The sequence below is a fragment of the Fonsecaea pedrosoi genome, assembly GCF_000835455.1.
Source record: "Fonsecaea pedrosoi CBS 271.37 unplaced genomic scaffold supercont1.7, whole genome shotgun sequence".
NCBI classification, from domain to species: Eukaryota; Fungi; Ascomycota; class Eurotiomycetes; order Chaetothyriales; family Herpotrichiellaceae; genus Fonsecaea; species Fonsecaea pedrosoi.
The window spans coordinates 156,713-172,184 of NW_013550609.1; the positions used below are offsets into that span (position 1 = coordinate 156,713).

Sequence of the window (15,472 nt, forward strand, 5' to 3'; positions counted from 1 at the left end):
ACCAGAAGAACAAAATACTTGGAAACAACTGAAAACTGCCCTCTGCGCTGAACATCAGACACGAGTCAGAAAGGCGATTTGTACCCGATCGTCTAACCTTTCCCTCCTCTCCTCCCTTCGACACACCATAACACTCACACAATGCCGGACCTCTCACAAAACATCTCAGTGCGCATCCTCAAGGCCGCCGAGGCTGGGGGATACGGCGTGCCCGGCGTGGTGTGCTACAACTTCGAGGCCATCATCGCGTGCCGCAAGGCCGCCGAGGCTAAGAACTCGCCGTGCCAGATCCTGCTGTTCCCCTGGGCGCAGGAGTATGCGTACGACAACATGGTGAACCTGGCGGCCGACGTATGCCGGAGCGCAAAGGTGCCTATGTCGCTGCACCTGGACCACGCGCAGAGCGAGGAGGCCATCAAGCGCGCCGCCGACACGGGCAAGTTCGACAGCATCATGGTCGACATGTCCCACTACGAAAAGGAGGAGAACCTGGCACGCACCACCGAGCTGGTCAAATACTGCCACGACCTGGGCATCGCCACCGAAGCTGAGCCCGGCAGGATCAACGGCGGCGAGGCCGGTGTCCAAGACACGGGCGATCTCGAGGGCATCCTGACCACCCCGGACGAGGCAATGCAGTTCATCAACACGGGCATCGACTTCCTGGCCCCTGCCATCGGCAACGTGCACGGCCCTTACAACGGCGTCGAAAACATCAAGTTGGATTTCCCCCGCCTGGCATCCATCCGGGAAACCTCGCGGGGCAAAGTCACCTTGGTCATGCACGGCACCAACGAGTTCACCGCTGAAATCTTCAAGCAGTGTGTTGACGCCGGCATGACCCGCTTGAACGTGAACCAGATCGTGCTGTGGAAGTACGAAGAGTACGCCCGACAGAAAGCCGGCAGGACGCCGCTGACCGAGTTCATGGAGGAGGGCACCAAGTTGATCCAGGAGAGGATTGAATGGATGATGGATGCAGTGGGCAGCACCGGTAAAGCAGGCGACGTCAAAATATGAGAGACGAGACACAGCGTGGAGTGGCTATACAGGGCCGTGAGAAAAGTACCCACACCGCCATCCATAGAAGTCAGAATAGGACGGTCGCATGTTAGACATTTGGCAAGGTAGTCTGGTTGATGACGTTTCTTTTTGGAAATGTCCGTGGGCAGATCAGTCCAATGCATTTGGATAAGATCAAATTGGACCGGTTTGGGTCAAATCTATCATCCCATCATGCTAGGGTATTTAGCCATGACATCGTTGGAAAATGCTTCTCACTTTGCTGTCTCCAAGCACCTGGCCACATTGAGCCTTATTCTCTCGCTCGGACGCTAGCTAGTATCCGTTCACTTCGAGTCCGCTCCAACACTCTCCTTGATCGCAGCTTCTGTCGGATTGTTATCCTTCGCCTCTTCATCATCGGCTTTCTTTTCATCCTTCTTGATATCTGGCTCATCGTCCTTTAGTGTGATCACTTTCGCATCCTTCTCTTCGTCACTGTCACCTAAGCTAAATGGGTCGTTTTCCGCCACAGGGCTCGGGTCGATACTTTGTAGAGGCTGCCATTTGCTCGATTTTGTCGTCGACCCCGCTGCAGGCTTGGGAGAGGCGCTGTACATGTCCCTAATCTCCTCTGGCGGGCCATCTTGGAAGGAAACCTTTCGATTCGTGCCTGGCGACGGTCGACGATCTGGTCCTTGAACTCCTCCGGAACGGAAGAGATTCGGATTAGCCAATGGCCGACTCGATGTGCGTGGCGGAGCATCGCCATCGCGGAGCTCTAGTTTGGAAAAGTCGTCGCCGATAGGCTGCATATCAGCGTCGTAGCGTTGGAGGTCTGCACTACGACGCATTTCGGCACTCCGGCGGCCTGTGAAGGGCGATTGTGCTGATGGCCGGGCAGGAAGAGGTGGCTGAGCCTGAGTAAACTCTGCATCGTCGTCTTCACCATCGATCTTCTTCTTGAAGGCGCTGATCCAGCTGTTCACAGTTTTCTGTGTTTCCACAAAACCTTTCCGGATATTATCACGAATCTCGGGAAGATCGTCTGTTGCCAAAATTCTGAGCATGTGTAGATATTGTGAATGAGCACAGACTTACCATCAATGAAGCTCCGCCACGGCACATCATCAGGGTTGGGGCTAGCCCCTGGCCGACCTACTCTTGACCCTGGTAAGTTTTCGTTATATCTTCCCCCAGAATCCCGACGCCTCGGTTGTTGTCTGTTAACACCAGCGCCACTATTGAATTCTTGAGCTAGCTGTCTCGCGTAGAGCTCATCTGCTTCAAGTTGGCTAAGCTTCGTAGATGTAGGAGATTGCTGACGGGCGGGACGAGGAGGTTTAGCTGGGGGTAAAGGCTCTGGTTCTCGCTGAGATTCTGGGTCCGTCATCCCAAGGAGGGCATTGAATGCAGGTTCAATCTCTCCTCTGCTTGCAGTGAGAATTGCGCGGATGACGCTGATCTCAATAGTAGGAAAAGCTTCTTTCAAAGTGAGCTCTGCCTGTTCCCGCGGAGACATGGGTCGGGGAGGTTTTGGTGGTGCAGAGACATCGTCTTTGGGAGGAACTTTAGGCTGCGAAGGCAACTCTGTCTTGGACGCTGTAGTCGTCTCGATGGTGCCGGTCTCTTGATCGCTATCGAAATCCAGGGGTCGAGCAGTAGTGGGAGATTCTGGGGGTCCATCGGATGGTTTCAGTGGTGAGACGGGCGACGGCTGCGCAGTGTCAATTAGAGGCCATATATTAGGAGATTAGGGATATCTCTCACGGGATCGTTGCTTGTCATGTCGATGGTTGAACGGTTTCTCCTTCAGTCGTGACTCTTGATGCATGCGCTTCTCATGGAACAAAGATCAATTGTATTAACTCAGGCAACTCAGTTAATCGACACTTGACACAACACATGTCTCCAGAGAAGCAGTTGGCGTGGGGCCGGAAATGATCCTGCCTTACGCTGCTTATTGCCTGCGACTTGGCAGTGGCTGTGATGACGTTGTTGTGGCGTTGGTCGCATTGTCTGCGTCGTCCTTCTGTGGCGGTGCGAATATCAATCCTCGAGGTCAGTCTGCGTATCGTCGCCAATCGACATCCCAGTCGAAAGCTGCTAATTTAACGTGGACATGATTTTTCAGAAAGCTGCCACTGAGCTTGATCTCCTAAGCCTGCCAGCACCATGTCAGATCTTGATTCGTCCTTCATACCAGCATTGTACACCCCGCCATCACTACTACCCATCGCCAGGCACAGAAGCAGTCTACTCTATACCATTGAAACGCACCAAGTCACGGTGCTAGTGGGCCAAACAGGCAGTGGGAAGACAACTCAACTACCTCAGTATCTGGAAAAGGCAGGATGGTGCTCCAAGGGACAATGCATAGCAGTCACGCAGGTGGGTCACTTGAATTTCTCGGTTGGTCCAGAGTCCATTGACCATTATCTGTAGCCCAGAAGAGTCGCCGTCACCACCGTGGCCGCACGTGTCGCCGAAGAGATGAGATGTCAGTTGGGTGAACAGGTGGGCTACTCGATCCGGTTCGAAGATGTCACCTCCGCCAAAACCAGAATCAAATTTCTCACCGACGGCATGCTATTGCGAGAGGCTTTGGTTGATCCGTTGTTCACGAGATATTCCGTTATCATCATCGACGAAGCTCATGAGAGGTCACTCAGCTCCGACATTCTGCTTGGTCTACTGAAGAAGGTGAAGAAGCGACGACCGGAACTGAGGATCATCGTCAGCAGTGCCACTCTTGAAGCAGAGCGATTTGCAGAGTTCTTTACCGACCACGATGCTCCTGAGGGTGAGCAACAATGTCGGATAGTCAGCATCGAAGGTCGGACATATCCCGTGGATATCCTCTATCTTGATCAACCGACAGATGACTATCTGGAGAAAGCCATACAGACAGCCTTTACAATCCATCAACAGGAGGCGCCTGGCGATATCCTCGTGTTTTTGACTGGCAGAGAAGAAATCGAAAGAGCCGTGCAAAAGCTCGTGGACCTGGCATCAACTCTACCTCCACAGGCACAGGCTCTCCAGCCTCTCCCGCTCTATGCTGGTCTCAGCACAGAAGAGCAAATGTACGTCTTCTCCGAGGCGGCGGAGAACACCCGGAAAGTCATCCTGGCGACGAATATCGCAGAAGCATCCGTCACCATCTCGGGTATCGTATACGTGGTTGATTGTGGTTTCGTAAAACTACGTGCGTTCAACCCCAACACAAACATTGAGACATTGACCCCGTTTCCCATATCGAAAGCATCTGCAACCCAGCGAGCCGGCCGCGCAGGGCGTACCCGACCAGGAAAATGCTTCCGCCTCTATACCCAGCAATCTTATTCATCGCTCCCGGCAACGACTACTCCAGAGATTCAACGGTCAAACCTGGCCCCCGTGGTCCTCCAGCTGAAAGCACTTGGCATCGACAACGTTGTGCGTTTTGACTTTCTCTCACCGCCGCCCTCGCAACTGCTTATCCGCGCATTTGATCTGCTTTACTCCCTGGGCGCCGTAGACGACTATGCAAAGCTCACTTCGCCATTAGGAACACGCATGGCCGAGCTAAGCGCCATTCCGCCCATGATGGCCAAATGCCTGCTCGCTTCCTCGTCTCAACAATTTGACTGTCAGAACGAGATGCTCACCCTCGCAGCGATGACCTCATTACAAGGAAATGTCTGGTTTCATCACAGTGGAGAGAAAAAGGCAATGGACCTGTCGCGGCGAAAATTCGCTGCCGAAGAAGGCGATCAACTCACGCTGCTGAATGTATATCAGGCATTTGTGACTAGGGGAAAGAGGGAGGCGAGGTGGTGCCACGAGCATCATCTGAATTTCAAGTCGATGCAAAGAGCAGTGAGCATTAGGAACCAGCTGAGGCGATACCTTGAGCGGCTCGGCGTCAAAGTGGAGGACTCAAAGGCCGCAGCCACATCCGTTAGTGCTCAGCCAAAGGACAAGGCCGCCAATATCTTGAAGTGTCTGGTGACGGGCTTCTTCTCACAAGCAGCCAAAATGCAGCCGGATGGGACATTCAGATCCGTCTCTGGAAACGTCACCATGCACGCGCACCCAACCTCCCTCCTGTTCAACCGCAAAGCAGAGTACGTGGTGTTTCACGAGTTGTTGGAGACTGGGGAGAAAGTATATATCAAGGACATCTCAAAGGTAGAGAAGGCCTGGCTGGTAGAGTTTGGGGAAGGCTATTACAACCTCAAGAGTTGACATCTAGCGAGGGCTGGTTGATGCTAGACAACGACATGTTCTCGACAGTTTTTGAAGCGTGTGCATACCGATGTACTTTCCGATGTCTGGAGCACTGAATGAAATGACTTCAGTCGCGCCAAACACCTGACCATTAATGAGGGCAGAATCTCCGTTTTTGACTGTCGTACCGTGCCTGTCTTGGCGCCTCTTGCATCGTGTTCCATGGGTATCAAATGTTTATTAGCAGCCGTGGGTCTCGTTATTCGGACTCATAATCCAGAATTGGTTCCCTTTGTGTGAATTCCATCGCTTCTGCTTCTGTGGCCAGGCCCCTTTCCTTGCGTTTCTTCAACTTGATCGGCCCCTCCTTGCACACGTCACACGCAAAGTGACATTCTGCGGAGCCATTCTTCTCCCCAAAATACCGGGAGACTAGCAAATGGCGGCAGCAGTTGGTGTTCTCGCAGAATTCAACGATGCTGCGCAGCGATTCGAACCTCGACTCCGTCTTGGCCGGGCTTTTGTCCTTGGCTGCCTCACATTTGGCTCGATACTCGCACCGCTCCTTGTCTTCTCGGGTGTATAGGATTATGCTTGATGCTGCTTTGTGGTCCCTGCCAGCACGTCCTGACTCTTGCGTGAAAGATTCCATGCCCCGTGGGAGACCGTAGTGGATCACAAACCGAATAGTGGGGACGTCGATACCCATGCCAAAAGCCGTTGTCGCACAGATGATGTTAAACGAGGCCGTCATACTTTGGTTGTCATCAGCTTGTGCCGAAAGCTGGTCGGGAATGGCACGTCTCATAAATGTTCTCTGTACTTTCTCTCGTGTTTCCGTGTCTAAACCGGCATGGTAAGCGCTCGCTCGGATCTCCGCCGCAGTCAGTCTTGAGGCAAGCGAGTCTGCTGTAGCACGAAGTGGGACATAGATGATGCCTGTGATCGGGGGCACAGCAGCTGTTGAAAGCTTCTCTTTTCGATGTCTGAGCTGCATTAGCCGCCTCTGGTACATAAAGTTCAGTTTTGATAGAAGGTATGGGAATATGTCATCCTCTCCGTTCTCTGGGTTCGACTCTGAAAAGTATTGAATCTCATAATGAATGTTTGGTCGCGCAGTAGAGGTGGAAAAGCATCTGGTCTTATCAATATCAAGGCTAAGATATCTGAAAATGTCCTCTCGAACTTGTTTCGTCGCGGTCGCAGTCACTGCTATCAGCGGCACGGTAGGACAGGTGAGGTTGGTCTTCAACCATACTAGCTCTTTGTAGCACGGACGAAAATCGTGGCCCCATTCACTGATACAATGTGCCTCGTCCACAGCAATTCGCACCAATTGACCCTGGCGGTGGATTTTCATGATGAGCTTCCGGAAGCGGTCCTGTGCACAAAGCTCTGGAGTGACATAGAGAAGTTTGGTTTCCGGATGCCCGCAAAGAAGATCGGTCTCAATTCGCATTTTTTCGGACCATTCAGTCTTGCCATTGATACGTTCGACGGCGATGCCCAAGGACTTGGCGGCTTGGACCTGGTTATCCATCAAGGCTAAGAGGGGCGAAATGACAACAGTGACCCCAAAGGAGACAACAGCTGGCAGCTGATAGCATAGTGACTTCCCGAATGATGTAGCAGCGCAGAGGAATACATCGTGTCCAGCAACGACGGCGGTAATGACCTCTTCCTGGAGTGGTCGGAATGCCGCCTTGCCGAAGACGCGTCTCAGGGTAAAGCGAAGATCCGTAATACTTGCAGCTCGTCTCAATGGAGCTCGTGGCATATCGCTCCGGAGGTGTACTTGTGGCGAATAGAGAGAAGTTCCCCGTAGCCTAAGGCACACATTACAGTGGTGCCGCTGCCGTGAAGATTTCAGGAGAAGTCGACGCGTCAGGCACGGTGTTGGGATAGCACTTGGTGATCTAATAGTCCACAGTACTTGTATGCGTAGTCACGTGAAGATAATGAGCACGGTGGAGTGAACGACATCCTGCTACTCTTTCTGCCCGCAACCACGTGATAGGCGCTCGCACCAGGTGCCGATTGGCTCGCACAATCATCTATTATCGGTTTAGTGGGAAGCCACAACGCCTACCAAAGGCGAACCAGGCGTTTTCCTCATCAGACAACCTGCAAACTCGACCTTCGATGCGGACTGCTAGGACACGTTTCATTTGTGCAGAAGGATTGGACTCACGATTATCTGCCGCTGCAGGGGTGCTTGGCCTTGAACCCTTCGTCTACGCAAGATGCCCCCAAACGCATCTACTGAACACTGGACGATTTCAAAACCTGCAGTATCTTCTCCTCTGTTACCACTCCGTCGAGACACTCAAAGGAACCTTTATAGTCCAGCTTTATCCTTGGCGGAAGCCATATGGTTGGGATCGCAAGAAGTCGTGGCTGTGGCACCTGCAGGAAGCGGAAGATCGCGGTAATCCCTGTCACTTTCTAGTACAGAGGAACAGAGTGTCGCTAATCACCATCGCTAATAGTGTGGACTAGAAAGACCTTCCTGTGCTCAGTGCATTAAATCGAACAGAATATGCACCGGATACCGAAAATACCCCATCTTCATTGCTCATCAGCCGCCCAAGGGCGATGACCCCAAGCATCCAGGGTATGTTGAATCTACCATTGATTCGACAATACGTCCCCACGACAGTCAGCCAGATCCTGTAGATTTCAATGGAGTGGTGGGATCTTCTCCATCTGGTGGTCTTGACCTCGATCCAGTCCAAAGCCTCATTCGCTTGGGAGCCCAAGTCAACACCAACCCGGCTCTTCGCCAGCGCCTCTTGAGCTTGTACCTGGAAAACCACTTGTCTAAAGACAGGCTTGGTCCAATGCAGCAGAGAGTGTGGCTGATACAGGTCCCCAGACTTCCTGATCTTACTCCAGCATTAGAAATTTCAATGATGGCATTGGCTGTCGCTAAGCTTGGCGAAGTCTATCGTGATGAAGGGCTTGTTCATGAGAGTCTGAAGCTTTACCGCGAAGCTCTGCGCGAGGTCCAAATAGCACTGTGGGATCGAAACTTGATGCTTCATGACCAGACGCTTGCTGCTTGTGTGGCTTTAGGCATGTATGAGATGAGTCAATGTCCGAATCAGTCAAAACATGGATACATCAGTCATACTCTAGGCTGCCAAAAGCTGATCCAACTTCGTGGTGCGGAGGCGCATACGGATGGGTTGGGGCATTCCATCTTCGTACATTTCAGGATTCAGGGCGTGAGTCGTCTGTCTGTGACATTAACGAAGCGGCGAGTAGCTAATCAGATACAGATCCTCTATTCTCTCGACCTGTGCCAGCCTTCCTTCTTGGGGGATCCGCTGTGGCTGGAGGTACCCTGGCAAGTCAAACCGAAAACACCCTATGACCGAATTTACGACTTCCTCACATGTGCGCCAGAGCTACTCAGGCAGGGCGAGATGCTCGAGCACATGGATTTTGATGGCAAGTTGCAGCTTGCGACGAAGATGATATGGAAATGCTGGAAGCTGGACGCCGAGTTACAGTCTGTTTATGACTCTTTGGAAAAGAGCCATGACGGGCCACTATATTGGCCAGAACTGGCGAAAGACCAAAGTCTTGACGTAGGCTCGAAGGATGGCATGTTATTTCCGGTGGCATTCCACTTTCCCAATCTCTCCATCGCCAACACGGTCATCATTAGCTGGGGGGTTCAGGCTATCTTGTGGCAGGGTCTGTGGAACCTCTATGGACTGATTGCCGAATTGCAGACGGCATTTGCAGAAGGGGCCGCTTTCGCACGAGGAAATGTGGACGGGGCTACTACCGGACCTTCGACCGATGATGTTGGCAGTATCTTCCACTTCCCACCACTAGAACATCGGGCAGACTTCGCCGCACCCTGTCGCAATATACTTCAGTCTGTCGAATACAGCCTGCAAGACGACATGCTCGATCAAGGGCCGAAATGTGTTGCGGCTCCATTGAGGATGGCGATAGAGACATTGCTGCCATTCCCTCAGTACAGGCGCGAGGTCGATTGGGCGGAGAGAGCAGTGAAGAAAATACAGGAGAGATCCTTCCGGTTACTCATATACTATAAGCCACGAAGGTAGCCATACAGGCAAATGGGCAACTTGAGCTGGATGGACGCGATGTGTTACTGGCCAATCAATCTGGATAAGTTCAGCCTTGCGCTTGTATGGACTCAGCCTTGCGACCATCCAAGCCCGCCAAGGCCAGCCTGGCCTCAGCCATCAATCACAGTGACAGACTTCAGCCTTGAAAGCGAAATTGAGTCTTTTCGTGTCTCTTTTAAGTTATACGCAAGAGCGTCATTCTGTCCCTGTATCCCCCTGAAGCCTCTGAATACAGCCCGTGCGCACTCTCCCGCGATCAGATTTGTCATCATATGCTGGTCTCAGCCTGTCCCTCTCCCTCAGGGGCGCGTAATTTGCAAAGATGGCTTCAGAGCCCGGACCGCTTATGGAGCTTCTAGGCCAGGTCGCCTATCATTATGAGAGTATGCGACCTCTTCTGCCGACCTATATACATCTGCTTGTCTCGGCCATTTTCCCCATCTACACAGCCGCTCATGCCTCATTGTCGAGGCCGCCGTCAGCTGCACCCAAGAAGTCGAAGAAACACGCCGATGGAGACGCCGAAGAAGGTGAGGACGAGGACTCTCCAACAAGAATTGAGAGCCTGACTCCTTCTGACGCGATATTATTCCCTGTCTTGGCCGGTGTAACACTGGCATCGCTCTACTTTATTCTCAAGTGGCTCCAAGATCCCGCCTGGCTCAATTGGGTCCTGGGTATCTACTTCTCGCAGATCGGCTTGTTCTTCGCGACGAAGTTTCTGAAAGACGGCTTCTCTGTGGTGCGGTCTTTTATACTTCCGATTGAATATTCTCGTTCAGGAATGTTATGGAAGGTGGACCAGAAGCAGCGATGCTTCAGGGCGGACAACGGGATGCGTAACAGCTCACCATTTCCGGGTCTCGCAGGACAAATCCCTCTTCCATCATCCCTTGTCCACTCTATCTGGGATCTGCGCGCGATACTGTACACGAAGGCTCGGCTCGAATTCCACCTTCACGAATTGATCACCATCAAGACGTGGATCGAAATTCTTGACGTGTTAAGCCTCGTACTCTCCGGCAGCATCGTCTATGTTCACACATTCGTGTCGAAGCCGTGGTTCTTAACCAATTTCCTCGGTTTCTCCTTCTGCTACGGCTCCTTGCAATTCATGACGCCCACGACCGCCTGGACAGGCACCCTTGTGCTGAGCGCACTCTTCTTCTATGATATATATTTTGTGTTCTTCACCCCGATGATGGTCACAGTGGCAACGAAACTGGACGTACCCATCAAATTGCTCTTCCCCCGACCCGATGGCTGCGTGTTTCCTGTGGGTGCGCCTGAAGGATCGGTGGCGATGGAAGAGTACCTGCAATGCCTAGCGAAGAAACGAACTATGGCGATGCTGGGGCTGGGCGATATTGTCGTGCCGGGGATGATGCTGGCTTTTGCTTTGAGATTCGACTTGTACTTGTACTATCTGCGGCAATCGAAGAAAGGACAGCAACTAGAAGGAGATGCATCGAAGCCAACATATGTCAGCGCGACAGGATGGTGGGGAGAACGGTTTTGGACCTCTTCAAGACTATGGTCCAAGGAGATGAAGGCCAAACGATTCCCCAAACCCTATTTTCGCGCTACTATATTGGGATACCTCGCTGGAATGATTGTGACCGTGGTCGTGATGCAGGTTGCACAACATGCGCAGCCCGCGCTACTCTACCTTGTTCCTGGGGTCCTCCTCTCATTCTGGGGTACTGCCCTGGTGAAAGGGCATCTGAAGGAGCTTTGGAATTACAGTGAACAACCAGAAGGTGACGACAAGGAAGCCAAAGATGCAAAAGGCGAGAAAGGATCATCACCGGCAACCAGCAAGGCCAGCAAGGCCAGCGTTGAAGACAATGCCACAACTTACGGTGCGGTAATCAGCCAGACCGAGACCACCAACCCTGTCCGAGCACAGGAGACGAAATCTACCATCGAAACGCAAGACACTGCTAAGACAGATCCTGAGAATGCTTGTCGGCGGCTCGTACACTTTTCAATCACATTGCCCGGTTCAGTCCCCAAGACAGCGCCGACCGACAAAAGATATTCGACCAAGCTGGTGACCGGTAAAGAGGTGTCGGAGAAGGCCATGGCCAACAAAGACGACGAGGGAAATCCAGTGTTGGCCACAAGCTGGGAGCGAAGGGATGACGGTGAACCACTCGGCAAGCGTGCGAGGAAGTCGTGACAAAGTGCCCATGGATAGTCCAGCCATGGAACGTTCAATTTATATGATGAGCCTGATATGACGGGTGGGTTTAAAGGATTACAGAGAGACATAGGGAAATAGTGCTGCCCAATCAACAAGGAACGATGCAATTCTCGTGTCGATGATTTATTATGTTCCTATGAGTGACCCTGGATGTAGCTCTTTCCTTTCCATCCGTTGTTTGTTTTCACTGTTACTGTAGCAGCTCGCAGTAGTGGCGCTTCATTGTATATCTCTTTGGTTATCCATATCGGATCTATTTGTTCATCTCCTGTGCCTGAGCCTTCAATTCCTCCTTGCTCTTCGTCTCCGCAGGGATACCTAAACGACCTAAGTTAGCTTTCTTGATCATCCCACTGCCGAAGAGCACAGAAGAAACTCACTGTCGGAGATCTGAGGTCCCTTGCTTTGATGATGATGGGCTTGTGCCTTTTGCTCTCCCTTGTGAATTGGGTGGTCGGATGCTGTGGAATCGCTGGACTCTTTGGCGACCTTGTCAAAGATATGGGACTCGGTGTTTTCTTCGCTTGGCATGACAGGCATTTTGAGAAGTTTGTTTGTGATGAAGGGGTTTTTTGGTAAAGTCTGGTCGAAGGATGAGGAGAGGATTGAGGGTCCAACAAGTTTATATAGTGATGATATCAAGTTGTTGCGTGACCGTGACATTCCCAGGCTCCTGCGCCTGCAGTCTGCGGATGGTTGCACAACATTGCGATGACGTCTGAGGTGTGGGGTGTTTGCAGATGAAGCATCAGTGACGGAAGGCCGCCCAGCTCAACCAATTGCAGGGCTTCGGGCTAAGCAAGAGCCCCCGAGAGCAAACAGGGGAGGACCCTAGAGGGAGGGCTAGGTGACTCCAGGGATGGCCGCCCTTTTTGCGAATTCTGGTCCCCCGCAACGACTCCCCAAACGAGATTGATCCGACCGAAATGCCACGCGGCTCAGCCTTTCTCTTGTCTCCGCCTTGACACAGAAAAGCCCTTGGAGAATTGCCTGCTCGGTTCATCAACCACCTTTCTATACTTTGATACAAGCCTGTTACTCTCTACTCGTCTTGTTTTATTCCTGTTTGACTTGAAATTTACTCCGCTTAGCAAGTCATCTCTGTTTTTCGAGCCTTTATCTCCCCCTTCACGGACCGCGAGTACCGTCACTCGCCTCGACATGCCCTCCGTCCTCTCCGATGCTGACAAGGAGACGGTGAAGCGGACTGTGCCCAAGGCTTCCAACAAGATCCAAGCCGTTGCTGTCGCTCGTCTCTACGTCGCCCACCCCAACCGCAACCGATGGACCTATACTGGTCTTCAAGGCGCCGCGGTCCTCTCAAACGATCTGGTGGGAAACACCTTCTGGATCAAGCTCGTCGATATATCTCCTGCGAACCGAGGCGTGATATGGGATCAAGAAATATACGACACCTTTCAATATAACCAGGATCGCACATTCTTCCATTCCTTTGAGCTCGAACAATGTCTCGCCGGCTTATCTTTTGTCGACGAGAAAGAGGCTCGACAATTCAAGAAAAAAATGGACGAGCGTGAGAAAAATGCCAGCAAACATACAAAGGCTCAGCCTTTCGCATCTACCGCTGGAGGAGGCCAATTACACGTACCTGGAAGCTCTCACAAACATCACAGTCGGGTTGGCAACCTGTTCCGTGGTCACCGCCACAGCTCTGCGTCCCAACAACCTCAACCAATGATCCCGCAGCCTATCTACAGCCCTGGATATGCCCCAACAAGCTACCCACAAGGAAACTCAGACACAATTGATCTGAATGATCCAAACTTGAGGCCCATCCTGGACGAGCTATTGCAAATGGGCATTACCGAAGATCAAATATCCGAAAACGTCGACTTCATCAAGCGTTATGTGCAAGAGAAGCAGGCAGAAGGTGCGGCCAATGGATTTGGTTCTCATATACCAACGGTCACAGGTACCGAGACCAGATCAAGGGCTCCTCCACCTCCTCCGCCTCCCCCAGCGCCTCCATCGAGGATTAGCCCGGAGAATACTGGCAGTTCTTCCTCAGGCAGGAGAGGACCTCCTCCGGCCCCTCCGCCGTCGAGAAGACCTGTGGGTGGCCGAGCGCCTTCGCCTCCTCGTTCAAGCTCTCCTCCACCAGCAAGGGACCCCTCTCCTCCCCCCACGGCAAGCCCACAGCCTAGATTCCGCGCCCCTCCGCCTATTGCAGATGCTGGCAAGTTTGCTGTCAAAGAAGGTCCAGCACTTCACCCGTCTGGCCGAGCTCGAGCTTCCTCAGGCTCCTTGGCAAATCCAGGTCCTCCACCTCCGCCGCGTCCACCTAAAACTCCGATTGAGGAGGAACAACCCCAGGGTGGCTTGTTTAGAGTACCGCCACCTTTCACTGGGGAACGCAAGTCTTCTGCGCCTCCGCCGCCACCGAGTCGTGGACCTGTTCCTCCTCCACCACCCAGTCGTGAGACATCCGCTGCTTATGCTGGTCCCCCACCGCCTTTACCACCCAAAGCAGGACAAACGCCATCACATTCTGCGTTGTTCATTCCTCAGCCTCCACCTCCTCCGCCAGCGCGCAATAATGCACCACCCCTGCCACCCCCGAATACTCGAGCAGTTCCCCCTCCACCTACAAGCGCTGTCGCACCACCACCTCCCCCGCCTCCTCCGCCACCGCCAATGCCTTCCTCCGCTAGCCCTCCGCCACCGCCCCCTATGCCCTCTTTTGGTGGCGGACCTCCTCCGCCGCCCCCCATGCCTTCCTTTGGTGGCCCGCCCCCACCTCCTCCCATGCCCAGCTCTTCTGGACCTGCCCCTCCCGCTCTGCCTCCTGTAGGAGGCGATAACCGTGACTCGCTTCTCGCAGCTATTCGCGGTTCAGGCGGCAAAGCTGGGGGTGGCCTACGCAAGGTCAAGGACAGCGAAAAAAGAGACCGTAGTGCGGCAATGGTACCAGGAGGAGAAAGTAGTGCTCCCCCGCCTCTGGGAGCGTCAGGATCTCCCTCAACGCCAGCCGGAGATCAAGGGGGTGGTCTGGCTGGAGCATTGGCCGCAGCGTTGAGCCAGAGAAAGAAGAAAGTTAGTGGCAGCGGTAAGTTCCCCCCTTTTACCTGGTTGCGAGGTTCCCAAATTTCTTGGGGATGCGTTGTCCTTTCTTACTCGATCAGTGAACCGATGCTGACTTTGCTGTAACAGATGACGAGAAGGATGATGATGATGATTGGTGATCCCTACACAGCCTTCCACAAGCTTGGATACGTTTATGGCCTTTCCGAATGCTTCCTTGTAACGGTTCAGGCTTGGACAAGAGGAATATGGTAGTACTAGACGTGATGTGTGAACGGTGGATACTGATGCGGTAGTACGGGTGCCATCAATGGTGACTCAGACGATTGCTCAAAAGTGGTTCTCTGGGGTGATTTCAGAGACGATCGATCGATGAATATTTCGCCGTCAGTCCATGACAACGAGCATAGCTACGAGCACAGCGGTTCAATAAGCAGAAAGAGCAAGCCCGAACGGTGCGTGCTTCTATAGGAGAAATCAAAAGGAGACGCAATTCGACTTAAGGAGACATCAACAATCAAACACAAAGAATCGATGTCATGATATTCCTTCCATTGAGATCCGAGACTCATATCTCCATATATGCCAGTATAGATACGTACATATATCTATGTGTGTATGTATATACTCAATACGGCACACTCCATCTGGTACCCCGGATACACACGGCCCGCCCGCAATACTCGGTTCTCGGTACAATATGTATTAAGATACGGGAGTGTTGAGATCGGAGATGTCTTCGATTACAAAGGCCCCCTTCCAATACCTGAGTCCTGAGACCTGGAACCTGTCTATCGTGTGCCCTTCATACACAGTGACCCCGTGTTATATAGATCTATGCAAGAACCGCCCATTCCAGTCCTCGCTTGAACGCTCAAAAGGAGATGAGACCAGCCACCTA

At 52.6% G+C, this 15,472-nt stretch overlaps 8 protein-coding genes across 8 annotated transcripts; 5 read left to right on the forward strand and 3 right to left on the reverse strand.

The window, feature by feature from the left end:
* Positions 1-141: 141 nt before the first annotated feature.
* Positions 142-1,020, forward strand: Z517_10118 (uncharacterized protein; the record flags this gene model as incomplete). The annotated part of the gene is made up of 1 exon (XM_013423731.1): positions 142-1,020. One exon carries the CDS (start codon positions 142-144, stop codon positions 1,018-1,020), a length of 879 nt encoding a protein of 292 aa, XP_013279185.1.
* A 329-nt stretch (positions 1,021-1,349) lies between these two features.
* On the reverse strand, positions 1,350-2,790 carry Z517_10119 (uncharacterized protein; the record flags this gene model as incomplete). The annotated part of the gene is made up of 3 exons (XM_013423732.1): positions 1,350-2,050; positions 2,104-2,719; positions 2,773-2,790. The coding sequence occupies 3 exons, from the start codon at positions 2,788-2,790 to the stop codon at positions 1,350-1,352; spliced, it is 1,335 nt and encodes a 444-aa protein (XP_013279186.1).
* Positions 2,791-3,177: 387 nt separating this feature from the next.
* Positions 3,178-5,232, forward strand: Z517_10120 (uncharacterized protein; the record flags this gene model as incomplete). Its single annotated transcript, XM_013423733.1, has 2 exons — positions 3,178-3,393; positions 3,448-5,232. The coding sequence occupies 2 exons, from the start codon at positions 3,178-3,180 to the stop codon at positions 5,230-5,232; spliced, it is 2,001 nt and encodes a 666-aa protein (XP_013279187.1).
* Positions 5,233-5,473: 241 nt separating this feature from the next.
* Positions 5,474-6,991, reverse strand: Z517_10121 (uncharacterized protein; the record flags this gene model as incomplete). The annotated part of the gene is made up of 1 exon (XM_013423734.1): positions 5,474-6,991. The coding sequence occupies one exon, from the start codon at positions 6,989-6,991 to the stop codon at positions 5,474-5,476; it is 1,518 nt and encodes a 505-aa protein (XP_013279188.1).
* Positions 6,992-7,356: 365 nt separating this feature from the next.
* Positions 7,357-9,299, forward strand: Z517_10122 (uncharacterized protein; the record flags this gene model as incomplete). Its single annotated transcript, XM_013423735.1, has 3 exons — positions 7,357-7,642; positions 7,714-8,441; positions 8,496-9,299. The coding sequence occupies 3 exons, from the start codon at positions 7,357-7,359 to the stop codon at positions 9,297-9,299; spliced, it is 1,818 nt and encodes a 605-aa protein (XP_013279189.1).
* A 346-nt stretch (positions 9,300-9,645) lies between these two features.
* Z517_10123 (uncharacterized protein) lies at positions 9,646-11,505 on the forward strand (the record flags this gene model as incomplete). The annotated part of the gene is made up of 1 exon (XM_013423736.1): positions 9,646-11,505. One exon carries the CDS (start codon positions 9,646-9,648, stop codon positions 11,503-11,505), a length of 1,860 nt encoding a protein of 619 aa, XP_013279190.1.
* A 277-nt stretch (positions 11,506-11,782) lies between these two features.
* On the reverse strand, positions 11,783-12,069 carry Z517_10124 (uncharacterized protein; the record flags this gene model as incomplete). The annotated part of the gene is made up of 2 exons (XM_013423737.1): positions 11,783-11,847; positions 11,910-12,069. The coding sequence occupies 2 exons, from the start codon at positions 12,067-12,069 to the stop codon at positions 11,783-11,785; spliced, it is 225 nt and encodes a 74-aa protein (XP_013279191.1).
* Positions 12,070-12,690: 621 nt separating this feature from the next.
* Z517_10125 (uncharacterized protein) lies at positions 12,691-14,732 on the forward strand (the record flags this gene model as incomplete). The annotated part of the gene is made up of 2 exons (XM_013423738.1): positions 12,691-14,596; positions 14,701-14,732. 2 exons carry the CDS (start codon positions 12,691-12,693, stop codon positions 14,730-14,732), a joined length of 1,938 nt encoding a protein of 645 aa, XP_013279192.1.
* Between the last annotated feature and the right edge of the window lie 740 nt (positions 14,733-15,472).